This window comes from Ochlerotatus camptorhynchus, unplaced genomic scaffold (assembly GCF_037179485.1).
Source record: "Ochlerotatus camptorhynchus isolate MF236.1 unplaced genomic scaffold, CSIRO-AGI_Acam_v1.1 ptg000257l, whole genome shotgun sequence".
Taxonomy (NCBI): Eukaryota; Metazoa; Arthropoda; class Insecta; order Diptera; family Culicidae; genus Ochlerotatus; species Ochlerotatus camptorhynchus.
The window spans coordinates 1,733,564-1,761,201 of record NW_027040747.1 but is presented as its reverse complement, the minus strand read 5'-3'; the positions used below and the strand labels follow the sequence as shown (position 1 = coordinate 1,761,201).

Sequence of the window (27,638 nt, the reverse complement as noted above, 5' to 3'; positions counted from 1 at the left end):
GGGGGACAAGCTCTTATTGCATATCTACTTACGCTTCTATTCACAGCTGTTAATCCTGCTGTTTAGTTGTGTGTGTGAAACCAGATTATCCAATATTCACTACACAAAGCTTTCTCTTGACGAAAGAGGTAAATATTGTTTACGGTTTTTTTTGTTGGAGGAATTTATCATGTTTATTTTACTGCGAAATCAAATTAATCGAAGCACACCACCAAATTAATTATATACGTTTTACAGGTACCTGGAATCGAACTCGAGACGACCGCATTAGCGAACCTTGATGCTACCAACTTCGCTACGCCAACACTTTGAACTGACGTAAACACATTTTCATGCCCTTCTACAAAAAGATTGCTGAGTAGAGGCTTTATAATAGTGCACATGAATCACTTTTCTCGACTAGTTACTTAAGCTTTGTAAAGGAGCAGAGTAAAAGCTGTAAAACTACACAAATCTAAAAATAACCCTAGTTGACTGTAAAATAACTTTCAAAGTAGCGCTAACACAGTTTACAAGTTGACTACAAGTTGTTTAGTTTTTGAAAAAGCACTTTTGATATTTATGTTATTCAGCAAGAGTGGTTGGTTGTGTAGAAGCCATCAAATGAGTAATATATTCGCTTTATTAGCTTTGTTTTAAAGCTTAAAGTTGAAAGCTGATTAATAATTGCATAGAAGTGACATTAGCGTTTATTGGGTGATGTTATTCAATGCGACTGACAAATTGAATAATGGTTGTGAAAAAGTTGAGTAAACGATCTCCAAAACAATTTTGCTATCTGCTTGTTGCTGTATCTGCAGCTTTGTTTCAGCTACTTTACAGCACAACGCTGGAAAAGTTGGCTTATAAAGCTGAAAATGTTAGTTGGGCAATTCCCGAATTAAACTCATTAAAAAAAGGCTTTTGTAAGCACTGCTCTCTAGCAGCTTTCCTTATATATTTGTTGATTAAATTTTGGAGTCGGTAAAGTAGAAGTCGATAAAGTAGAATATTATAAAACATTGAACTATTATGTGCAAAGGTATTGATTTCACCATTTGAGGCACATAGACTCCAAGTGTGTCACAATTCGAACCAATAGTGTTGACGCATGGTTCACAGCCTAAGATTCACACATGAAATGGATGTGTTTCACAATGAGTGCTCAATTAAGTGTGAGACACATGATGATGAAGTGTGGAATTTTTTGAGTATAGGTATAAGCAGGAGTAAAGGCCCAAACGCGATATGGGCGGAAGCGAAACGCAAACGGCAAATTTGACAGTTGACACAAATGACATGAACATGACTAACCGAAGTCTATTTGGGTCCAACTAGAGAGGGTCTAGTATAAGAGAGGAGTGGACTGGCTGGTTTTGAGCCAAACGAACTGTCAAAGCCAGAGCTAATCTTGATTGCATTGACAGTGTTGCTAGAAATCACCTAGGCACATGTTGCCAAGGCAGTTTGTTTTCAATCCACTCCTCTCTTATACTAGACCCTCTCTAGTTCTAACTAGTTTTCAATCCTACAAGTAGGCTTACTCAGATTGGGCTTTTCTGCAGCCACTGTCGTTCTGCTTCCGCTGTCATTGCGCTTGGGCCTTAATGATCAGCCTGAATGCGATTACGAACATTGGACAAATTAATTCGGATTTCCGGGAAATGTCATATTTGCGTGAGTTTTCCTAAACTTTATTTTCGCATAAAACATACATAGACAATCGAATACATATAGAATGTTTGATATTATTCAGAATAAAAGTGGAGGTCGTCTTATTCTATTCTCTAAACACTTGGATTACATTTTCTGTGCATATGTACTGATTAGTCAAATAGCTCGCTAGATAGCAATAAATTATAGATATAAAAGTTGCGGTTTTGTTTTTCTTCTACCTCACCTAATCTGTGTCAGTTTTAGAAACCATCATCACAGAGAAGAGTTTTGCTGTCCGAAATAAGTAGTACCACCTAAACACAAGCTACCCTACATTTATTGTTCGGGCTAGCTTTACCCTAACCCGACATTTCGATAACATTTAATAGTGATACAGTTGAGTTTTGGTAACTTTGTTCCACCTGTTTGGGGAAAGAGGATCGTTTTATTTGAAATCTTCTCTTCCGGATTTAATTAGTTATGTTCGATTTATCTAAAGTAGTAGTACATTTGTCTAGGGTAAAAAGTCACCGAAGTACTCAGCGAGTGTTGATTTAAATTATGTTAAAGTTAGAGTTAAAAAAAAAGTTAAGGGACTCTCATGGGGAAGGAAGTGATTATGACGGTGAGATTCTCTGCTTACAAGATTAAAAAATAAATTAATCGACCTCCAGCTTCCGGAAGCTACCGATCACTCCGGCCGCGATGTCAGCATCGGTACTGTCAGCCCAGTATGCCGAATTTTTGTTGATCTCAATCTGCATTTCGTCGAGAGCCACCAGCTGGTCTCGTTTCGCCTTCAAGAAAGTCTTGAACTGCGCAACGCATTCGGCCATTGGGATGGTGCCACCGTATTCTTTGGGAAGTAGTTTCGGGTTGACCTTGGCCTTGAGTTCTTCCATGCTTTTGTGCACAAAGACACGGTTCTTCAGTTTGTCGCTCAGAACGGACAGGATGAAATCGGACAGTTTGTTGGCGAACGATGGCAGGTTGACAAAGTGGTTCTCCTTCTGACGCATGGGAAGTGAGTTTTGGACGCAGTTAGCCAGATTCTTGATGTCGGTGAACGACCAAATTCCAAGGAATCCCATCGATAGATCGGAATCGTCGATGACGTGAACGTATCCGGCGATCTGAGATTCTTCCTCGTCCAAGAGAGCTTCGACTACCAGCGAGTGCACCCGGATGAGCTGGGCGGCTGTGAAGCGACTGGTGTCGAACTTGCCAGCATTGGAGAAGACAATCTTTCGACCACGTTCGTCACGTTCTGGCAGGGCAAACAGGTATCCCGTGTCGATGATGGCCTCCAGCTCGGGATCGTTGATGTCCAGCTTGTGGAACCAGTTGGGGTAGATCTGACGGATGGAGAGGTACTTTTCCAGCATTTCCGTGGCGGCTGGGATGGAGAATTTTTTGGTCCGGAGGAACCGCAGCAGGAACGGGGCATCGGTGCGGCACTTTTTGATCAGCGGATGTTTGGCGATCCATTCGCGGAACTGCTTCAGGCCATTCTCCCGGATGTCGTCGTCCTCGCGGAGCTCATCCTGGGCGGCCAGTTTGAATTTGTCCGGCAGGTTGAAGGCGTATACCTCGTATGACTCGGGTGCTTTGCACAGGTTCAGAGCGGCCACTGCGGAGAAAATAGTGAAAATAATGAGATTATTTTTAGGAAATTATTTTTTTTAATTTCGATTGTAACTTCTAAGTACTAGCATCTAAGGTTGTTGTTTTCAGTCCAATTTTTCGGACGGACATGACCTGGCTTGCTTAAACTCCTCAAACTCACTGGAGGTTTTAAAACACTCTTGTCCTGCGAGTTTCGCCAGCCCTCACTTCGAGTGAGTGGCGGCTGGAAGATGGAAGAAGTAAACAAAAACTCCTCGAGAGACAGGGAGAGTGAACTTGAGCGAGAGGATGATTTGACGTGAGGAGACTCCGGATGACTCTTTTGTTCGACGCAAGAAGCTCAGAGTTCACCCAGAGTGAGAGTAAGAGCGTGTGATAGAAAACATGAACATGAATGGCAGCAAACCTCAATGTCATTTTATCCCCCTTCGCTCACAAGCTCTGAAGCTCAGTGGAATTATTTGGCAGTAGGCATTCTACTCCTCAGAAAAATACTACGCTCGGCTCATTTCAAACTCGCGAGCAAGGCTCCATTAAGCCTGGCTATTGAATGGTCATCATCAGCTCAGAATTCCCTCAAAAGGCAACGATAGTCTGCACACTTTTGATATGCAGAAAGTTGCTGTCTGTGGCAAAGCTGTCCAGGTGGACAAGTCCTATTGGATAGACTACACACTTAGAAAAAAATCATGTAAATTTAGGTGCTCTGAGAGTGACATATACGAGCGTCAATTTTGACATAAATTATAGCTCAATCAAACGTACTTTTCGTCGAGCAACGAACTTTTCAGTCTCGTAGCACTTAAATAATATTACATGACATGTTTGTTTACGTCTCATCTTTTATGTCAAAGACGGATTCCGTCACGTGTAAAATTAGGTATGTCTAAGTGTGTAAGTCTGATTCTTCAATTCGAAATCTTGATTATAGTTATTCTTCATAGCTATTACGTATCAACTGGAACTTATCATTTGCTTCCAACCTTATTTCCATTGTCGTTTAAAGGCCGGCCGTTACTTGTGAAATGTTGATCACACAAAATGTGTTTTTATTGGCCTGCCAACATTTGATTTTGCATATACTATAAATCTTATGATAAACGTTCACGAGTCTACCGATATTTTTTTATACAGATATTAGGGGACGGCTCTGAAGAGCCAATACATTCTTATGTTAAAATAAATTACACCAACGATTTTCTAAGATAGAATATTTTAAAACCCACCGATTTAGGAATATTAGCACCCAAATTAACTTCAGTTGAAGAAAAATCCGAGGTACATGATAGTTGATAAATCCGTAGTGAGTACAATTTTCCTCAATGTTCCTCATATTCGAGCAGATTTTTTCTCGAATATGAGTGACATTTACTCATAACGTAACTGACACTGCCATTAATGAATCACTGACAGACGACAACATTGCTGCCTCCACGGGTAATAATAGCAGTAGGGGAGAACAGCCCATAATTCACTTCTTCTTCTTCTTCTTGGCATTTCAAGCTTATTGCTTATCGCATATTTGCTTATTGCGTGCTCTCAACTTAGTGTTCTAGATGCACTTCCACAGTTATTAATTGGAAGCTTTCGATGCCTGTACCATTTTTGCATTAGAATAATTGTGTGGCAAGTACAATCATACTATATGCCCAGGCAAGTTGAGAAATGTTCCAACCCGAAAAAATCCTAGAATGAACCGGGAATCGAACCCAGCAACATCCAGCATGGGCTTGCATTGTAGCTGTACCTTTACCGACTGAGCTAAGGGCGGCCCCATTATGCACCCCTAGGGTAAAAATCCCACTTGTAGAAAAACAAACAACGATAACTTGCCTAATAAAATTTGTATTGTTATTTTGCTTAAAGACATGTTCGGGGTATCATCCAAACCATATGTGGAATAGTTCTATCATGTGAGTTATCGTTCGTTTATGGTTCGAAATCACTCGATTTTAGTAGAAATATACTCAACTACTCTCCTCGATTTTAGCTCCCATACGCAAGCAATTAACGATTTTGCTTAAATGGTACATTTTGCACCATCCTACCCCTACACCACCTCAGATCATCACTTTCCTTCAGCCTATTACCTGGGACGATAAAACTGGCGAAGCCACACCTTCATACTGTCCTACCCGTACAGATGATATCGTCAGCTTCTACTACCAGAACGTTAGGGTTCTCAAAGTATGACATCGTAGTTCTCTCAGAAGCCAGGTTGAAAATTGAGATCTCATCGTCTCAAATCTTCGGGCCGCAGTGTCAAGGCTGTGTTCCATTTGGTGAATTTTCACTTATATTTGACACATGGAAAATTTTCAAATAAACCTGTTATTGTACCAGACATATTTCTGACAGACAAGGATTCAATTTTGACAATCACCTTCTCGAAAATCAACAGAGGAATTTTCTAACATTATATTTTATTTTCGAAGTGTCATATTTAAGTGAAAATTCACCAAATGGAACGCAGCCCAAGTGTACCGTAAGGATCGCGACCCCATACGATCTGGTAAGACAAAAGGTGAAGGGGTACTAGTAGCTGTGCATACTCGGTTATTTTCCAGTAGTTGCCCTGTGGTGGTAGATGAAGATACAGAACAAATTTGGGTAGTTATCGATGCAGGAGTACGACATATTTACGTTGGAGGCGCTTATATTCCTCCTGATCCAGCAGAGAACGTGAACAATATTAGTAAGTTTGTCGAATCAGCTGACAGAGTTCTGAGCTCGGCTCAAGAGGTGGACTTCCACATGACATTTGGGGATTTTAATCAGCCTTCCCTTTATGAGGCATACAGTCTTGGGAGGGTTTGTTTAAACGGATCCTCACGAATTTTCGTTTCCCCAATCAAGTACTTGACGGTACGGAAGTGTTATGTTTAAAGCAGTTGATTCCGATAAAGAATGTAGGAACAGAACCTTAGACATTTTATTCGGTAACGCCGACAACAGATCACTTTGTGACGTTTCTGATCCTCCCGAACCACTATCGTGTATAGATCAGTTACATCCGCCATTCCAACTTCTAGTGAAATGTTCACCACTCCAGGCTTTTAAAATATTACGCTTGAGTCGAAATGGTCATAATTGACTTCTCGATACAAGATCTCACTAATACAACCTAGCTAGTGTAGCCGTGTAAAATCGATTTGTTTATTATTTTCAACCACGAAATCAGCTGTCAAAGTGTTCGACTTGACAGCGGTTTATTTTCTATTTTCAACCAGTAAAATACATGTATTAGTGAAACTGATCACTAATACTAACGGTGGTAGAGAACTCTATTAGAGTCGGTGTACAATGAGTCACGCCAAGAGAAAAACAGTTGAACTCGCATCAGGGTTTTCGGAAGATTCCCATTCTTTTCACTTGGCAACAGAGGACTTTTACAACAACTTCAAATGACTTCTAGCGAGAGAAAAAATATTGCGGCTGTAGCAAATCATTATATAAGTGATTTTGTCAAATTATCTTAACAAAAAATAGTAGAAATTCTCATTACTAATCATTACCGAGCGTATCCCATGACAATTTAACGCTCACTGCGTGTTTATGCTCATTTTTTCGATTATATTTTATATTTTATTGCAATACCTTTCTTGGACCTTTCATTGGATCGTAATGTTTATTTACTTTGCACGATAGGTAGCCGGTTTGACAGTTCAATAGGTAGACTTGGCTTCACTCTTGGCGTGACTCATTATACACCGACTCTAGTCATAATATCGATGGAAGATTCATATTCCCTCGTGTTGAAAACACAGACAAAGTTTAATTTAAGTGGGAAAGATTCGCGTCATATTGTACCTGTTTCAATCTTAATTCCAAATCTTCAATATGGTTGTTTAAGGTCTACTTTGGTGAAATAAGACCACTGACCACACACACAATCTAGAAACTACTTAATTACTCGCTCGTAGCAGGTACCTACCTGGCTTCATTCATATTGTTGCAAGACAGAAAGTGAAACTGGCCTCCCAGCCATTTAGCAGAAAACTCTAGTATGGTAGATGTAATCAACAACATCTGCAACACGCAAAACCTGTTTCGATTTACGCATAACATTCGCGCCTTCCCTTATTCGCTCACTTTTTTTCTCGCCATGCGTTCAGAAGCTCCATATGATATAACATTGCCTACCGGCCTAGTCGGGGTATCGTACACGCATAAAATAAATAACATAACCAGTAGAAAATATCCATGCGAACTTTCATGTGAGCCTATAATTAGAAACAACAGCACTAAATCATATGAACCTTATGGGTCCAATGAAATCTATATGATTACTCACATTTAATTTATTAAGTTATGTGATATTCAAATAATAATAATTAATTTCGTTATTGGAAAAATATGATGGGTGTTCCTAATAGAAACCATGTGAAAACTGTTTTCAGTGTAACGTTGCAAGCTGATTCGACGAGTTATAGATGCACAGTGCATAATGCACTCGCTCACCCTCATAATAGATGCTGCATATCTGTATCTTGTGCCAAAAGCAAGCATAGAGTTCGCGCGCGATTTGCAAAACTTAACGCGGCTGCCTCGACGCCACTTACCCTGACCCGTAAATCCATAAAACGAAATGAGCACGAAATCACACTAATCTCGACCAACGACGACGCCGGCTAATAATCTGGTTCGACTTCACCCGCACTGATTACACATATTGATAATTGGTGCTTGTTGTTAGTGGTGGTAGTCAAAGGGAAAATTGTCGCCATTTCAAGCATCATGGTCACCCACTCGACTGGCGACGGCAGTATGCTAATCAAAAACCGCGTCGTACCTATTGGTATTAGGATTGTATAATCTCTGATTTCGTGATGGCCATCGTCTGATACGGCGCCCACTGGAGCGGATAACTGCCAGCCGAACGCGATCGGTCGGTCGATTTTGGCTTTCCGGATTTCGCTGATGACAAGGAGGTTATGAAATTGCGTTGTCGTCGCCTTGAATCGCGTGTCATCATCCGGCGAAATTTTTCCGCGCTGAAACCACGTTGCGACGACATCAGGGAGAAAGACACCCGTGAGGTTTTGCATCTGTTTCAGTCTATATCTAGTCGTGTATTGCTGTTTACATAACGGTTTCGCTTCAACACTTCGATAGCGGTAAACCTTGAACGACGACGACGATGCGTGTCCATAAATTCAATTGTTGACTGCAATTGTCTCCATCCAATACTGCAGCTTAGACTGCTGGTGCTGTTGCGAAGAATGCTAATGTTTAGTGAACAACGTGGGATGACGTTTGTTCGATGAAAGCGGTTCGCTTAGATGTGCTTCAAAAGTTCGCGCAGTTAACCCGAGAAATCATTCAATTCAGGGATCATACTTAAATGACGTAGGATTTTAGGGGTGAGGGGAGTTTGCAAAACTGGTAACTAGCCAAGCATCCCTTACTTTGGTATAAAAGGGTAAAAAATATAGCGCCCCCGGGTGGACTCGAACCACCAACCTTTCGGTTAACAGCCGAACGCGCTAACCAATTGCGCCACGGAGGCCCTGTGTGTGTTATTCCATTTATGGAACAACGATTGTTGCAGCAGCTAGCAGTAACGAAGCGTTTGGAACACGCTAGCGTGGTAGGAGATGTGTATAGGACACTTCTAATCCTACGCTTCTACACCAGTAGTCTCCCACCAGCCCCTGCATGTAGCAGTAAGCTAGCAGAGTGGCAGAATCGGGTGTGGAAGTAATCAATTTAGTTGATGAATGCTGCTTCACTGAGCTACAATTTATAATTAAAAAGTCGCTTATCAATACGAGTATACTGATTGCGTTGGCATACAATATGCAACCATGGAAGTCAGCACATATGCCAAACATATTAAAATGTAAGTGAATTTTTAATAGCGACATCTGCTGCAAAACTCAAACATTCCTTGGACACAGTCTTCAACCAGAGATTGCACAAACTGAACATTTGACACTAGACAATAGACAACACACATCCAGAGCACTATGGGGATTCAGGAGGCCACTAGTCGAAAAATGACTTTCTCTTCCTGATGAATGTGGGCATCTTAGTACCGTAAAACGGGGTAACATTGATAGTTTTTTAAAGTATATTCTAAATATTTTTTACAGCAATGACTGCTTTTCCAAATTCTATATTTTAAAAACAAGTACTGAGGATCCAAGAGTTAATTCGTTAGTAATATGTTGAACAAAAATTAAAGCATTTGCACTATTTTTTTTAGTTATGTGACCGAACTTCAGTATTTTGATTTGGGGTTACTTTGATAATGCTCGATTTATTTCTTTAAATATGAAACTTTGAATGAGTATATAATCAGAAAACTCATAAGCAATAAGAATACAACATTGAATTTGTGATGGCTATATCGTAAATACATTTCATAAGTGATGGTTTGAGTGCTTTTTCAAAAAGCTACAATATAGAACCAATTTTTCTTATTTGGTAAAAGCACAGCGAGTAAATTTATTCTTTATATTATACTATCAAAGTTACCCGCATTATCAAAGATACCCCATTTTACGGTACCTGTATAAAGAGAGAGAAGGATTGGCATTGGCGTAGCTAGAAAATTTTACTGGATGGGGCCTAGCGGGGCCTGTGGCATTTTGTTTTGTTTTGTTAAACTACGGTTAAATTTAATCTTTTAGCTGTTATTCAATCAAAAGGCGTCAAGGCTATTTGTTAGTTAATCTTTCTGTTGGATACATTTTCACTTCATAAAATAATATAACCTATCATGGCGAGGCTTACAAAAATAAGCATATTGTCTAGATCTCATAATGGTTTTAGGGATCTGTAATTTTAAGAAAATTCTTTTGTTAGGTAATTCTGCGAGTTAGATAATTCCATGAATTTTGTGACAAGATTTTTTTCAGGTCTTCTTTATTCAATCATCAATTAAATCACAGACATAGGTACCTAAATTAAACTCAAGGGCTTATAATATAAAAAAAAAATATTTAATTTCCGCCAATTTCCTGAGTGGCACATTGGGAAAGGTGATCAAAATGTGCACGATCTGTTGGCTTTTTTCATGTCAATCTATCCAGCAGGCCCTTTTTCCCAAAAGTTGATAAAATTATGTTTTTCGTAGTGTACCAACTGCGTACCATAGCGTACCTTCAAGGATTTTGAACGTACCTCGCAAATTCCTTGTTTTAGAGTGTCCTGCTGAATAGACGGGTGATTTTTCGAAAACCTTCATTAAACCTTCAAAAACCTACACCAATGTAGTGTACCAATAGCGTACCTTCCGAATCTGAGGTTCATTTTTAGCGTACTTAAAAATTTACTATACTTACTCATATAAAACTCTTTAAAATACATTATATGTAAAATCTGACTTCGGATTTGGATTTCTCGGAAAATTTTAGCCCGATTTGACTCAAAAAACATATTACTTAAGTGTATTATACGCTACTTAATGACCAAAAACGTGATTTCAAAACAAGTATATCGAAATACCCTTGAATATCTACATCCAGCTAAACATTCTGTTTACCCCTGAAAGTAGATATCGATCAAACATGGGAGAAGTAACTTTTAATATCTTTAAAAAAACATTATCAATCTGTATGGGTACAAGTTGAACGTACCTCAAGGCAAATCATGTTAATATGGATGGGATGAATGATTTTCTAAGAAAAATTTAATTTTCATGATTATTTTAGAAAATTCGTAGTTTTGTGAATATTTCGAGGAATGCTGAGAATTAAATCTTCTCAAAATATTCTCACAAGTTCTAGAAACAATGTGCATGGGTACAGGTTGAACGTACCTCAAGGCAAATCATGTTAATATGGATGGGATGGATGATTTTCTAAGAAAAATTAAATTTTCATGATTATTTTAGAAAATTCGTAGTTTTGTTAATATTTAATAATATATATTTCAGATTTTAAGTCGATATGTTTTCAAGATTTTGTAATTACAAAATAAATATCTTTGATACCGGTTGTTAGCATAAATTCTTCGAATTTAAATGTTAATAAAAGTTCACGATTTTTTTTCAATTATCATGGGAAGCTCCTTCTTAGACTGTATTTTTTTTAATTCCAGCACATGAATATTTAAAAAAAAAGAAATGAGAATTTTAACAATTTTTCAAACTTCCGCCAAGTTTAATAAATACGCCATAAAAAAATCGATCAAATGTTTTTCAATATAGAAAAATACCAAACAACCAAAAGTTTTGAGCTCATGGACCATTTGGAATTCAAAATAAAATCGTAATTTAAGGCATTCGAATACTAACCTAGATTCATTTCAAGAGGAAAATTCTTCGAAATTAGAAAGTAGACAAATTTGGATTTTAAAATTTCGAATCTCAGTCATAGAAAAATTATGAAAAATCAGGTTATAATTTAATTTTCTTCAGACCTTAAGTTTGAAAAAATTCTTCATCTTCTACGAAGTTCTCTGAATTTATTCAAAATTCTATATTTTTATTCTACAAAGATATCTGAACATGTTCTGAAAAGACCTCATCATCTACTAATACTTCTGAACATCTGGAAAATGCCTTGAAATTTGACGAAGTTCATTGAGCTTTTTTGAAGTAAGATCGAAGTTCAACGATTTTCCGCGAAGTTCAACGTATGGAATTTCTTGAACTTTTATGTAATTCCTCGAACTATTTGAAGCTCATAAGGCTTCAAAAAAAGTATCCTGAAATTAAATGAAGTGCCCCGAACAATGGGTCGTATGAATAAAAGCGTTTACTTTACTTTCCCCGTAAGAAAAGCACGGGAAAGTAAAGTAAACTCTTTTTATTCATACGGCCCAATAGTAAGGTTCCCAGAAATTAAATAATGTTTATCTTCTACGAAGATTCTAAATCTAACATTTTCTGAACTATTCCAAAGATCCCTGAGTTTCAACGAATTTTCCTGAAGCTCTATGAAGTTCCCAGAATTTCTACTAAGTTTCGTTAATTTTTACGATTTTTCTTGTACTTCTTCTTCAAATACTTCTATTTGAGGTTTTCCCTGAGGTTAGAGAAAAATTCCTGAACTCTTGGCCAACTTGTAGAGCTCCCTCGACATTGATTCTTGTAGTCTAGAATATTAAGAACAGTAGACATTCATAAAAATCAACAAAAATTAAAGGTAACCTAAAACTGCTTGACAAAATACCTGTGTTTAAAAAAACACCCAAAACTTCTTGGGGGCTACATCATTCTGGAGGGGGGCCTGGTCCTCCTTGGCACCCCCATTAGCTACGCCAATGAGGATTGGTAATTTCCATTTAATTCCACTACCTTATTTGCTTATTTCGTCTGCGCATTGTAGATGAAATTAAGCTGAACATTGCTTTAGGTCCTAAGTGACATTGATCAATTCTCTTCGCCGACTTTCTTTTTCGTTAATAACTTGAGCGCATAACCGTTTCTTGTTGCGTTTGTAGTATTAGATGCTAGATAAAAGCTTCTTTTATCGATCTGCCTGCTGAAAAAACATGGGAATGTCTTTACATGGCTGTGGGGATACAAAGAGAAAATCGACGAAGAGAATTTGTCAATGTTACTTAGGACCTAATGAGATGTTTAGCTTGAAATACGCGCATCTGTCAAGGATAAGCAAATAAGGTAGTGGAATTAAATAGAAATTACTAATCATTCTCTCTCTCTTTATTTAAACTTTCGCTTATTCGTGATTGGTGTGCATTTTCATGAATAAAAAAATCATGAAATGAAAAAACTTGCCATCTCATGAAATCATAACAATGGTTCATGATTTCGTGATTGAAATTCATAACTTCATAATGCAGCGGAATCATGACCGCTACAAGCGTTACACGTACCAGGTAGACCGGGTTCATAAAACGCACTACATAGGTATCTCCTGTACGTCTTTCACCTTCCGCCTTATACAATTACTGATAGTTTAGTGGTCAAATATGGGTTTTAATGACCATAAGCAGGCATGGAAAATCATTTACATTCATTTCATGCATTCATTTACATTAATTTGCCGCTAACTTTATTCATCAACAGAATTCCGCAAAATGACTTATTGAGCTTTGGTAGGTTTTGTTATTAGCTCAAACTTTTGCCAGTAACTCAAATTTGTATCTCTTATGCATCACGAATTAGAGCGGGCAGAACTCGTTACTGTTTTTCAGTGAATGTAAAATACATTCACTGAAAAACAGTAGTGGATTCTGTTTGCTCTGGTTCGTCATGCATAAGAGATACGGATTTGACTTGTTAACAAAAGTTGTAGCTAATAACAAAACCTACAAAAGTTTAATACATCATTTTGCGGAATTCTGTTGATGAAAAAAGTTAACTTAAAAAGTGCACTAAATGAATGCAAATAATTTTCCATGCCTGACCATAAGGTTCTTGGTTCGACTCCAGTCTGATCTGATGCTTTGTTTTATTTTTTTTATACATGTTTTGGTTTAAAAGCTAAAAGTTAAATTCATGAATTTAGCTCATGATTTCAACTCGGATGATTTATGCTTTTGGGAATCTTTTGGGGAATGCAATGTAATACACAAAATTAGTTTATCGAAGCTTACATTTGTGACAACCTTTACCATTATCTTTAGAATGCATAGAAACGGTTGAGATACGATTTTCAAATCCAAATCGAACAGCATGGAAGGGGGTCATTTTTGGTAGTAATAAATCGAATATATTCGACCCCTGTGTACTCGGCCATATAGTTTTGTATCAAATCTATCTATACCTTTAAAACCAACATTCTAACTGCCTGTTGGACCTTTTTTATTAAAAATAGTTAAATTCTTGAATCATTTTATGTGGAACACGAATACCGAACGGATGTGAATGTAAACGTGCTAATTTTAATGATTGGTTTCCCAATACTTTTGTTTGCTCTCATCTTGATGGACTTATCAATATACATATCTATGTTGAGAAAATTGATACTATTTTACGATGCGCATGTTAACAAATAGGGGAATTTACGTATTCTCGGCAACCTAAGCAGCGACCATCTTTCTATAGCCTTTTTCTCTAAGGAACGCACACATATGCAGTATTGGTTTGTTTACAATCTTTTGCTGCCAGCTGCTCTAACAATTTCAGTCGAAAGAATTGTCAAAAACTGTTTTGAAACGCTTTTACAAAGCTCCATTCTTCTGCTGTTCTATTATCGGCAACTCGAAATCAGCTACAATTTGTAGTGCGGGTGTTGCATTTCAAGAAAACGTTGCTAGATTGCTTTTTCTAAGTGGTAAAAATATAGTCAAATTGAAGCTGAAAGCATAAAGAATCGTTTGCATGCATTCAACGAAGTGTTTTCGTAAGAAAATCCAGTGAAAATAGTGTTTCAATTTGTGTTGCCGAAAATAGTCTGTCATGCCGAAGCCGTCATTTCCCCTACTAAAATTAACAATATGTTTCACTCTTCTTATACCCCAACAATATGGTTCACTCCTAATACCCCCAGACACGATTTTATTTTCCGACACAACGAAAGGAGACTAGTACACTGTAAATTGAGCGCTTAGAAATTGACAGCTCAATATCAACAAAGCTATCAAAATCAACTCACAGTTGAGTCAAATTTTACCAAATATTATTAATTAACAATATGGTTCAGTATTGTGAAAAAGTACCTGCCTATACGCAATTTGGAAACTACTCGAAATTGGGTAGATTCTACCCAGTTCGGTCAAAAAATGGGTTAACATGCATTTACCCAGATATGGATTGACATACTTTTAAAGGAAATTGGATAAAGTTTACTCAGGTGTTAAAGTTTTCTCTCTGGGTAAACTTTAGCCATTTTAATATATATGGAAAGCTGAGTCCCGCTGCAGAAGAAGTATTTTCCAAATCCGGGAGTAACTGAAAAATATCTGTAACATTAGTTCTCTATTAAATCTCTATAGTATCTAGTATTTACGACTACTATAAATTATTCAGCGTGGCGGACAACATCATACACTGCTTTTTCCTACGATTGCATAAAAACGGACTCCACAGTCCGGTCAACAACAATAAACTTTATCGTTTTTTTTGGAATATGATGGTTTTGACGTATGATAGATGAAGCTAGTAACTAGTGCAACACTATGTACCAAATGTAAACAATGGCTTTAAACGTTGATTTCTCGTGAATTAGTCTATACATTCTGGCAAACCGACACCAGCATTTGAGAGATAATTTGCTCTATCAGATGATATAGTTAGTTTGAGTGGGCGTGTTGTAATTCGTGAACAACCAACGTTTAAATGCATTGTTTAGGTTTGGTTTGTATGCCTTTTCACATGTTGCTGGAGAACGTTCTGCTGAACTAAAATCTGCACAGTAAGAAAAAAAGTACCCAAAATTTAGTTCATTTTCACTCAATATGTGGCTTCCGTCAGGGGCGGGATGTGCAGTCAAATCGGCCTACTGAAAATGTGTATGGTTCATTGAGTTTGTCATCTCTTTCGTTCTTCCGGTGTTCAAACGGTTGAAGGAGTGGGACGTCAAACTTTGTCATCCATTTAATCAGCCGGAGAACGAAAGAGACGACAAATTTACTGGGCCTCACCTGTTTACGCTCATTGATTTCCCCTATGTGAATTTGGCTCCAAACATCAACAAACCATCGTTGCTTATGGCTTTGTTATCGTTTGGAACCAGTTATACGAGGTAAGCAACGATTGTTCGTATTTGACAGTCACCCCCCCCCCCCCCCAGCTTCCGTGGGACTAAGAAAAACCCTGCACCCCTTGAAACATACGAAAATCCACGAACCCCTCATTTTATCTGTCAAACTTTCATAGTGAATCAAAACAAACATAGTGTAGTACTAGAATTTCGACTAGAATGGGGTACGTTTATCGATTTGCTTGGGACCAATAGGCTAGTCAAGTAGTGAGCCAATTTAAAGTCGGTAGTTTCCACCGGTTGGTACAACGGTATTACAACGGTGTATTTTGTATGTCTGTACAAGGTCTTAGGGACATTAAACCTAGCTAATCTTGTTTAGAAATCAATCAAAAAAAGTATTGTTCCTCCATTACGTTCAGTTTTTTTTCATCTACGCTACTTTCATCTGCCTATTCGAATCACGCAGTTCGTGCACGTTATTCAACGGCATGCATTAAATTACCGTCCATGTAGATGCAAAACAAAGCAATGGCTACATCGGCAGCTTCCATGCCATTCCGTCAGTCAACACAAAAGAAAAAAAGAATAAGAGAGTGAAGACTTTCGGTTGCTGACCAACTGACAGACTGCGCGTAAGAAAGTCTCTGTGTCACGGTCCATACCGGTCAGTCAGTGCAAGCGGAAGAGGTCAATAAACCAAATAATTGGACTGACCTATATTGGATCTTCTTTTCATTTTTTCGGGGTTTTGGTTTGAAAAGCGGTAGGAAAATGGGAACATCATGTCGAGTGGGCAGCGAGAGATGCAATTTAGGAGCGATAGCTGTTTACCATACTTTCCAATTTTCAAATCGGTCCTTTGGAGAAGGGCTTCGCGCAGATGTTTGATGCAGGTTCAATATCAAGGTTGATGTACTTCCCTTAGAGTAGGTTCAACAACCTTCTGCCGTGAGATTTCGCAACAGTCACGTTTAAGTAAAAGCAACATGATAACTCTAGTACCCATGTGGTTGCATCTCTGGCTGGGATTGTGGTAAAAGAGAAAGTTTCCTCTTCCCATTTACCGTGCACCGACGACGCCATGCCACTTTGCAGCTGATACTGTTGGCAAAGTCTCGGAGCCTCGAAGTCAAAGCTAAAGAAAAAGCGCACGCGAGACTAAGACCGGACTAAGTGGGCAGAAAGCCCCAACTTAGCGAGCCGAACAAAAAAAAAGGGAAACTTATATTCATGTTGATGTTTCTGTCTTTACTTTTTTTTTTTGGCGGGTCCTAATTGAAAGTGAAGGTACTTTCATTCGCGTCTTTCATGCGCGCGGACCAAAAACCGGTTCCATGTTTCTCAGATGGCAGCAACAACCATCCACTCGGTGAGCTAAGAGGATGCTGCTGGTAGTTCAGCATTTACGCAATTTGCAACAAAACGGTGTCCGCTAGTGATCCAGGGAGCGGGGCTTTTGCCAGGTCATCATCGGGATGGGTAAATCGTTACGAAGTATTTGATTAAGTTTCAATGTCATAAAAGGGGTGGAAACTAATAGCGGCGGTTCGCGACTTTTGTGACGTCAAAGCCGGATTGTTTGGAATGTCCAACAAATAGCGAGCCAAACGAGTTCCGTTGATTCAAGGTAGTGTGTGTGTGTGTGTGCGTGTGTTTGACTGCTAACGTGATTGGGTTTGTCAATTTTCACACCTGTGTTTGCCTTCGAACTGTTGTGGTGCCGGTGTTGATTTGCTCAATTGACTGATTGCTATGCCTGAAGAGGTTTCGCTAGAAATCTCATGTTTGAAAATTAACTACTGAGAAAACAAACTCGTAGCAAACATGTGGAATTATGAACTGGAATCAAATCCAAATGCATTATTTTTTAAGGCTAGTTTGATGGAATTTTCAGATAGACAGCTGATTTTTAGTTGGGAATCACCCAATTAGTGATCCCTTCGTTAAAAAGCATCCCAACGAGGGATGTACTATTCACTAGTGCGATAACAGAAGAGATCCATCTATTTTCGGATGCTAAAAGATTACCAAGCAACGGTGAATTCTTCCAAGAAATTGACTCTGCTCTGCACATAGTCTCGGACCATGCAGCAGTAGAGAACGAAATTGGCGAGAAACTGAGAGAATGTGAAAATGTTCTTTGTCACGTGCAAAGCCGATTGAAAGTGTCAAAACTGTAAAGCTGGGTTTAGACAGGGCAAGTCAATTGATCAAGTTAGTTGAATTCAACTGACTTGAACGCGAATTGAACGTATAAACCATGCCATTCAACTGACTTGATCAACTCACTTGAATTGAAAAAAGTTGAACCAGGCTCAACTTTTCAAGCCAATTGAATTCAACTGAGTTGATCATTTGACTTGCCTAGTCTAAACCAAGCTTAATGAACTGAACTGATCTCTAGAATCAGCGAGTGTGCCGTTTTGGACTCAGTAATACATTTCATTTCAAGATTATTTATTTCTCAGTAAAAATATAGTTTTCTCCATATCAATATTAACCTCACACTTCAAGTTGTGTTAAAAGTTATAAATCAGATATAGAATCTCTAAACCAAACATTCGCTCATCTATTCCAGTTTAATGCATTTTATGTTCTGTTGTCATTTTTTGTTTGCCTTCTCAATAATTTTCAAAAGAAATAAAGTATCGTTTTGGAACACCACCCCTTTTAATTTTCATACATTTCTCAAATTTTGCCATAAAGTATAAAACCACGCAATGATAAAAAAAATGGGCTTGTCTGTAAAAGCTGCTATCCCAATGTAGAATTTCAATCCAACCGTCAATTCACATTCAATTTTTCAACATTTTGCGTCTGTACCGGAAAACAGTGAGAACTGGAAGTTAACAGGGAATTTGATTGCATCCTTTATCATACTTTGTATACCTATTTTGTATCTAATTTATTTGGAAAATCTATCTAGGTCAATCATTTATCATAATTGAAAATTCTTGATGAGGTTTTAAATGTTTTGATCATAATCCATAACTTTAAGAATTGTCCATGTCTGAGATCTCGAAAATTTTTCTGATTCCTCCAGGATCTGAAAAATTAAATTCTTGAAGCTTCTAACGGGTGGCAACTAAAATTTTGGAATTTTTTCGAGTCCTCTATGCTCAACAACAAACGAGCTCAGAGAGAAATAAGAGTATGTATGTGTTAGCTCTCTCTCTCCTCTTTCTGCTAGTATTTTCTGTTTTGTTTATGCTTGCTCAGTTTTGCTCAAAATGCCGTCGAAACAAAAAGTGTTTCGCGAGCGCGTTGTACAGTTCTACGAACTGCACAGAAATCTCGGCAAAAAGTATACGGTACAACATTTTAAAAGCGAAAATGTTGCGGCTTCGACTGTTTACCATATCCTAAGATCCCCAACAACTGCTCGCAAGCAAGGTAGTGGAAGACCAGCCAAAATTATGGACGCAAAAGGACTTCGTTCTCTTTCTCGTGCCATGGTTCAAGCCTTCTGGTTTGGCAATCAATCAATATGTGTACCAGAACGAATGTTTGAAGAAAATTTGATCCCGTTTCTACGAAAACATCATGCTGATGGACAATACGTGTTTTGGCCGGATAAAGCGTCATCGCATTACGCCAAAAAAACACAATCGTTCCTGAATACCCATTCGATCCCATTTGTACCCAAAAACCACAACCCGGCAAATCTGCCTCAGTGTCGCCCAATCGAAGATTTCTTCGGGGTTTTGAGTTCCTTGGTGTACAAAAATAACTGGAGAGCCACGAATTGCAAACAGTTGATTGGTAGAATCAAGAGATGCATTCGCAAAGTTGACATGAAGGCCGTACAACGCTCCTGTTCTGACATCAAACGGAAGCTTCGCCGAACATCCGATTACGGACCGTTTTCAAATGTTCACTATTTTTTTTTCAACAATGGACAATGTATCTTTAATTTCAATAAATCAGGTCTTCTTCAAGTATGTTTGTCTTTTTTTGGCAGCTTGAGAAAGAAATTCCAAAATTTTAGTTGCCACCCGCTAGAATCTTAAAATATAAATACACTGGAATCGGTTTTTGTCCAATCTTATATATTTTGTAATTTTTGTAATTCGTGTAATTTTTAGTTATCACATCTGTCAATGGTCCAAAAAATAAATTCGGTTAAAATATCTTAAAATATGTAAATGTAACGCAGCTCTTAGGAGTACGCTTAGCTATGATCACAAATATCGCGTGTAACCCTCTATCCATATAAAAGTGTGTTCAAACTTTTGTATGCCTGTAGACATTTTCAAAAACGTATTGCTCTTCTATTTAAAAATGGCATCAACGACTAGGACAATTTTCACTGAAATTTTAACACTGTTTGGTAAGAAAGGCTGTTAATTTTAATTGTTTTAAAGCTACAAAAAAAAACGAAAAATTCAAAATCAATGACAAGATTTGATCATTTTAATAAGTAATTAATACGATTTAGAGACAAAAGGTCGAAAGACAGAAGGTCTAAGACAGAAGGTCTAAAGACAGAAAGTCTAAAGACAGATGGTCGAGAGACAAAAGGTCGAGAGACAGATGGTCAAAGACAGATGGTCGAGAGACAGATGGTCGAAAAGACAAAAGGTCGAGAGACAAAAGGTCGAGAGACAAAAGGTCGAGAGACAAAAGGTCGAGAGACAAAAGGTCGAGAGACAAAAGGTCGAGAGACAAAAGGTCGAGAGACAAAAGGTCGAATGGGACAAAATGCCGAAAGGACAAAAGGTCGAAAGGCCGATAGCTGATATAAATATTCTGAAACTGATTTGTAATGACTTCAAACAAATGCTTAAAAGTAAAATATGATTTAATACTATTGTTCCTTCTTTGAAAGCTGCTCGTTCTTTAAAAAATGGTTTTCATTGATGTAATGTGAATGATATAATAAAAAATATTATTCATTCAATACATCCTTCTAAGAAAGTTAAATCATGAGAATTATGAATTACTTTCAATCACAGTAATTCATGTGTTGCTAGTAATAAATGAGCAAAGCCGCGATTTGAAACCGACAATAATCTCCACGGGAGAGAACTACAAAGCGAAAGAGTGCCCTTTACGTTTACGCCTTTATCCGTTCATTCTATGAAATGAACAAATCCAAGTCGGTACCAAGGAAGCTCTGGAACTGAATGAGTGTCACTCGAGTTTCAGGCGACTTAAATCACTAAGTGACTGCGTCAATGGTTGAGCAAGATTTTACTGGTTATTATGTACGGATATAGAGTCACGACTAAGCGAGAGAAAGAGAGTTTTTTGACGTAGGACTACGTCTGTGATTTCTATAGGGGTGTACACTTTGTGAAAACCAAAAATGCAACATGTAACGAAATAATGAAAGATTTTGACCGTTAATATCTCAGCTGCCCTTGGACCAATTTCAATAATTTATCACCAATCGATCAGAAATATGTCTACGCATCAATAGCAATGCTGTCGACTGTTGTTGTTTTTTAAATAAACTATTGAAAAAGTGTTGAATATCAAGCATTGCCCAAAAGCGTAGAAATAACTAACAAATTCACCAATTACGTACATGCATATGCTGCTTCCCCAACACATTCATCAGAAAGTCGTTAGTTGACGAAACAAGTAGACGTGGCATTCGCCTTCGGCCACCAAGATTTTCCAAAAGAGTGTCCCAACTAAAATTCATATCTAAAGATTCTTTTCAGGGCAATCATAGTCATACTAAAGAGTATAAACAGAGAGAATCCCGCTCAAAATCTTATTCCAACACAAAACACAAGTTTCTGCTGCATTTAATAAATCATTTATTATATAAGACCACGTAGTTCTACGTCACCATTGCGTATAACCCGATAGAGCTGTCTTTTGTAGCTTTTTTCGCTCTGCCTGCAGCTGTCAGCCGTCTGTTTCATTGGTGAAGTTATAATATTTTTGTTATTCTTTTAAAATGCAGATTTGCTGTCTTTACCTCGGTCTTCAATGCTCACCTAACGAAGACACAACTGCTTCACCGAACAGGTAGACTCACTCTAACCCAATTTGTCTCAATCAGCACACTCTGACTCAGACCTCGAGTTAGATTCATGGTGAATCAGAACGACTAAGCTCAATGACTGAGAGAGAGAGAGTCTGGTTAGATGAACACATTCTCAGCATTTGCCTGTTCTCCCGCTGTGTTGACTCAGAATATTTTTGTTATTGCATCTGTCCTATTCGTAGTGAGAGCCTGGTAGAAAAATGAACATTGTGAGTTGTATCTCTCAAATACTGGTACTGAGTGTTCATTGGTGTGGATATTTGCAACATTGATTGAAATATGAATCTAAAACTTTAAATTTTAAAAATGAGCCCTTCAAACTTTGGAAAACTTGTAAGTTGTAGGATTTGAAAAATTGATGATAATTCAGAATCTTATACCTCTTAGATTTTTCCTTGTTTTATATATGATCAGTTTTTTTTCCAAAAATTTCGAAAAATTAAGATGATGAGATATTAGAATTTCATAATTTCCAGAGGTTTCTCCTTCTTTTATACGCGAGCACTGCTTTAATACATAACATATCAACACAATTTACTCTTATTTAAGTTACACCTTTTTTGCTTTCGACCTTTTAACCCTTTTGTCTCTTTCGATCTTTTGTCCTTTTGACCTTTTGTCCTTTTGACCTTTTGTCCTTTCAAACTTTTGTCTTTCGACCTTTTGTTTTTCGACCTTTTGTCTTTCGACCTTTTGTCTTTCGACCTTTTGTCTTTCGACCTTTTGCGTTTCGACCTTTTGTTTTTCGACCTTTTGTCTTTCGACCTTTTGTCTTTCGACCTTTTGTCTTTCGACCTTTTGTCTTTCAACCTTTTGTCTTTTGACCTTTTGTCTTTCAACCTTTCGTCTTTCGATCTTTTCTCTTTCGACCTTTTGTCTTTCAACCTTTTGTCATAGATTCAATTTATACACAGGAAACACAATTTGAGCTATTTTAAACCGTTTCCTGTGAAAATATAACCCAAAAAAGTATCTTAGTATCACAAATTTGACAAAAAGTTCTTGTTCTACGAGTTTTGCAAATGTTCAAATGTGCATAGTTTTGAACTTTCGAAAAATGTGCAATGTTATTTTTTTTTAAATAAAAAATCCAAAAATTTATTAAGGTAGTTTTCAAGTATTTAGGCATTTAACAATTTATTGTATTTTTACCATAAATTACTAAATTAAATTTCCTTTGATATTCTTTCCAAAAATACATTTTTTTCTTCACAACTTTGTCTTAAGAGTCATTTCGATCAGAAGTAAAGCAGACGTGCGAAAAATGAAAAATGTCAAAGACGCTATTTTGAAAAAAAAAATCAAGATCGAAAAAGGCCGAATTTTAGCAAAAATGTGAACGATTGCCCAAAATCGAAGACAACATATCAAGAAGACTGGCAACTTTTCCATTTTCTCATACAACCGGTATTAGTCATCTGCCACTCAAAGGTAAATGCTCTTACAGAATTGGATAGCAAAGGCTCCATCCTCAGAAGAAAGGTGTGTATTTGCTCATTTTTCTATGCGCTGCTTCCACCTTCGCTCGAGCACAGCGCTACTGTGTCTGTCAGGCAAAGTTGCCAGTCTTCTCGATATGTTGTCGTCGCCATAATATACAGTATTCTCCCGCTCATCCGACACTCACTTATCTGACGACTCGATAATCCGGAAAATGTCAGATTGACAGTGCTGCAAAATCTCAACAATACACGGCGATATTCAAAATTCTGCTTTGGTCACTCATTTGAGCTAACAGTCTTACGTCAAGGCAAACCACGTCAATTATCAGTGACAATTCTTTCAGCGACGAACAGTGACGAACATGTGACGAACACAGTCCAGGTTCAACCGTTTTTATACACACGGTTCAAGATTGAACAATCGTGTGGGAGCAAGGGTAACTGGTCCAGGGATGGATATCTCAATATCTATGGGTTACTGGCCAACTGTGTTCCAAGCAGAAATTCAAGCAATTCTTGAATGCTCTGTAATGTGCTTGTGTAGAAATTATAAACATTAGAATATCTGCATTATGTCTGATAGTCAAGCAGCATTAAATGCTTTAAAACCAGCAACATGCAATTCAAAACTCATATGGAAATGAGACTCATAACGCACGAAATTACACTTTTTGTTGCCAGGTTAATCTATGTCATTGACGAAAAATGAATGAGATTTTGTCAAAGGTTTTTTTTTGAGGATCAAGTCACTATGAGAAAAGCAATTTTGTCAATATCGCGCAAAAGTCTGTCAATGACAATGACAAATCTCAGCACTGCTTCGAACACGATGCCTCAAATGAAATGTGTAAAGGCAAACTTGCAATGTTTGAAAAATCTTAACTCATCATAATTTATTGGCTAATTTAAAATCTATTTGCACCATTTGAGACAACATATTTAGATTTATTCAATATCAATAGATTTAAAATACATCAATTATTGCTGATTAATATTTTTCAAACTTAGCCTATTTTAACTATTTTGTTTGTATTACTTCTGCGTGAGGTTAACGATTTACATAGTTGAAGATGCTAAGCGTCAAATAATAGACTTAAAGTGGTAATTTTATACGATAGATGGAGGAGATGAAAGTATAGAGTTTATAGTTCCGTTGAAGTACACGGTACAAAAACATCATGTTCATGTAAAGTGATTTGCTGTTGAATTTGCACTACTTGCCAAACATTGTATTCCGTTGTGCAAATCCCTTGGAAGAGATCGTATCGACGCACGATGAAATCAACAACAAATCACTTAATTTTATATTTTATTTCTCATCGTAGTTGATGTGCTGTGATTTAAACTCGAAATGTCAACCATACTGATATTGACAATCTATCACTTTAAGTTTAAATAATTTATCCTTGGATTTAATTTTTGCTGAAAATGGGTTTAAATAAATATATAACCTTGCAAGCCTTGATATATTTTATTCAGAATATGACCATATCATATTACCAGACTACATGTTTCCAAGTGATATTGAACAACATCGCAAGGCTTTCAGTAGAATCAAGACGAGACATTGAGCAATAAATTTGATAAGTTTGACAATGTTCAGTAATCGAACTTTTCTTAATAATACGCTCTAGAACGCAAATTATTTCGGGTGGATATGGACAATTATCGCTTCTATCGCTTGACTTCATTTGTTGTTGACTTGCCAGCTTCGCGAGTAATGTTTGTCATGTGCGATTTTGACATTTGCTTCCAAAAGCAAAACTTATCAAATTCAATGGATGAAAGCAGTGGTGCCGATTCAAATGATAATCATTTTGATTTAAATGTGTTATACAGTATATATTTTTCAACGACAAATCACTGTTTCAAAACTCAAATAACTTGAAAATCAATGATAAATTACTTCGATTCGTAGTGCCGCATAGCAGACTAAGTCGACTGCAAAAGCATTTGGATTAGATGTGATAACTTTTTACCGTGTACGGTAGTGTGAAAATTTTATATAGAGAGTAGAAAGCGAGCAAGGACAACGTTGAGGAAGGTACGAATCGAGTTGATCGTCTCTTTTTACCAAACTCCCCAGTTGGAGAAGGATGGTGAGGGGTATCCCGTAAACCTGAATCCTCATTTTGCATTCAAATGTATCAAATATTTTACGGATTTTCTAAAATTAGCATTATGGGCTATTTAGTTCAAATTGCATTCTATCCTTGTCAATCGACAAAATTGTCCAAAACATTTGAAACCGTTTTTACTACGCTACAAACTTCTCAGGTGAGTGTGACTATTGTCGGCAGCCTCTTTTTCTTCGGCAACATTTCCATTTGAACTGCGTGTTAACCTGCTGTTCTATTATAGGCAGTTCTAAATCAGCCGTATTTTATGGTGCGTATATTTCATTTGAAGAAAAACCTGGCATAACTACATAATCTGAAAGACTACAGAATCATTCAAATACATTCAGCTAACTGTTTTGGTGAACGAATACAGTGAAATTAACGTTTACATTTTAGTTGCCGAAAACAGTCAATGGGTGCCGAAGCCATCATTTACCCTAATTCTTTTGCGAGCCATCAAGGTATAACAAGATTTTTCATGAGTCACCCTAAGTTACCGTTAGAGATAGAACATTTATGTCTTCAGCAAAGTTGCTACAAAAATATTCATTCCAAACCATTCGCCAATAGCGTTTCATTACTCTATTCAATCGCCGATAATTAAATGAACCTAATTGAAAACTGAATCAGTTTATACTGTATTCATAAACCATCCAAAAACCATAAATCCATAAATGCACTTTTACGACCACAACATTTGCTCAATCCGTTTACAGTTGTTCGACGAAACATCTGCTCGCGAAACACGAGAGATGCAATTATCAAAAAAAAAAAAACTACCCAATCCATTCCATTTGGCTGCCCCATATACATCAATCTGAATCATCTGCATCGATCTCAGCACGCACTTCAATTTCCCAAACTACCAAAAAAACAGTTCAACACTGATCCAAAAATATGTCTAGTTCCGGTTCATTTGCCCACTTCTTCCATCAAAGAGTCCGTCGTTTTCCATTTCGTGCCCACATTTCTCCACATGGGGTGGCTAATTTCCGTTCCCGCATGGCCCCCTAACTTTCATCTTTCAAGCTCTTTCTTTATGTTTCAAACAACGGTCAAAATCACTCTCTCTTTCTATGTCCATTTCACAACAGCTGGGTAAAATGCACTCACTTTTCAACTACGAATCCTTGTTGCGACGGGGATGTGGAAGGGTGCGTGTGTGTGTGCGTCGTTGGGAATCCTCTGGGTCGTTTCTGATCCTGCTCTTGCTGCTGCTGCTGCCACTGGGGATGCTGGATCCTCCGAGAAGAATTCCAAACCACACGAGGGGGAATAGAAAAGAGAAAACACACACTCTGACGGGTCGCGAGGCTCTCTAGCACTTCCGAATTCCGAGATGGATAAATCCAAACTGACTTCGACGGATAGAGTGGACTTGGCAAGCTTTCGATCGATCGAGCCACGCTAAACTCCCCACCGTTGCGCGAGTTTCGTGCTCTGCTCGCCGTCTCGCTCTTCCAGCGGGCCGCGCCGTGTTGTGTGTTGGTGCTTGGTCGATTGGCACGTGGTCTTTCACTTTGTATTTGAAATGGAAAGGGAGAAGAGCCAATATTTATGTGTGAATAGTAGGTAGTATTATCGGGCCACGACCACCAGCTTATGATTGCAGCGGAGTAGGTGAGGTTCGTCGTTTGGCGGCATAGTAGTCGAGTGGTGTGACCCCCAAAATTGACTCGATTGCGTGCGGTGCTTGCTGTGGGCCTATTATCATATCTATGACGAATACGACGACGGTGGATGGTTGAACTTGGAATTACTGAACCACCGTCCGTCACTACTACTACATACTACTAGGGCTGATCTGCAGTCAACATTGACATCGGTTTTGGGGATGAGAACGAGGCAGATTGGAAGGCATTGAATTTGGCGTTTCTCTGGCAAATTTTGGGGACTTGAAAAACGAGTTATGAACTGCCAGATGATTTGCATATCGGGCGGTGTGTGTAGTTTTGTTAGTTTTCGGTGATAATTTTTCTTCGGGACTGACATTTTGGTGCTAATGTTGCGTGGATGCGCTAAAAGTTGAAAGTGGTCTAGAACGTGGTTTTTAGGATATCGTGCAGGTGTTAAAGGAGGCAACTTGAAAGAATGTTGGAACACTTCTTCTAGAATATTATACAACAAAAAATGTATAAAATGAATAAATTAATAGGGTAGAGAACTGCTTCGGCCCAATCGCCCATTTTGGGTCTATCAAGCAGTTAATAAGTCAATTATGCGTTTGGTACGATACTTTAGTTAATAAGCT

At 37.9% G+C, this 27,638-nt stretch overlaps 1 protein-coding gene and 1 non-coding gene across 2 annotated transcripts; both read right to left on the bottom strand.

The window, feature by feature from the left end:
* Positions 1–1,659: 1,659 nt before the first annotated feature.
* LOC135705082 (clavesin-1-like) lies at positions 1,660–26,741 on the bottom strand. Its single transcript, XM_065226657.1, has 2 exons — positions 26,501–26,741; positions 1,660–3,265 (listed from the first exon to the last, which is right to left on the bottom strand). Coding segments are annotated over exons 1-2 (972 nt in total). The 5' UTR covers positions 26,502–26,741; the 3' UTR covers positions 1,660–2,294.
* On the bottom strand, positions 8,697–8,770 carry TRNAN-GUU (transfer RNA asparagine (anticodon GUU)). The gene has a single exon. It is a non-coding gene; the product is annotated as a tRNA-Asn (tRNA).
* Positions 26,742–27,638: the final 897 nt, after the last annotated feature.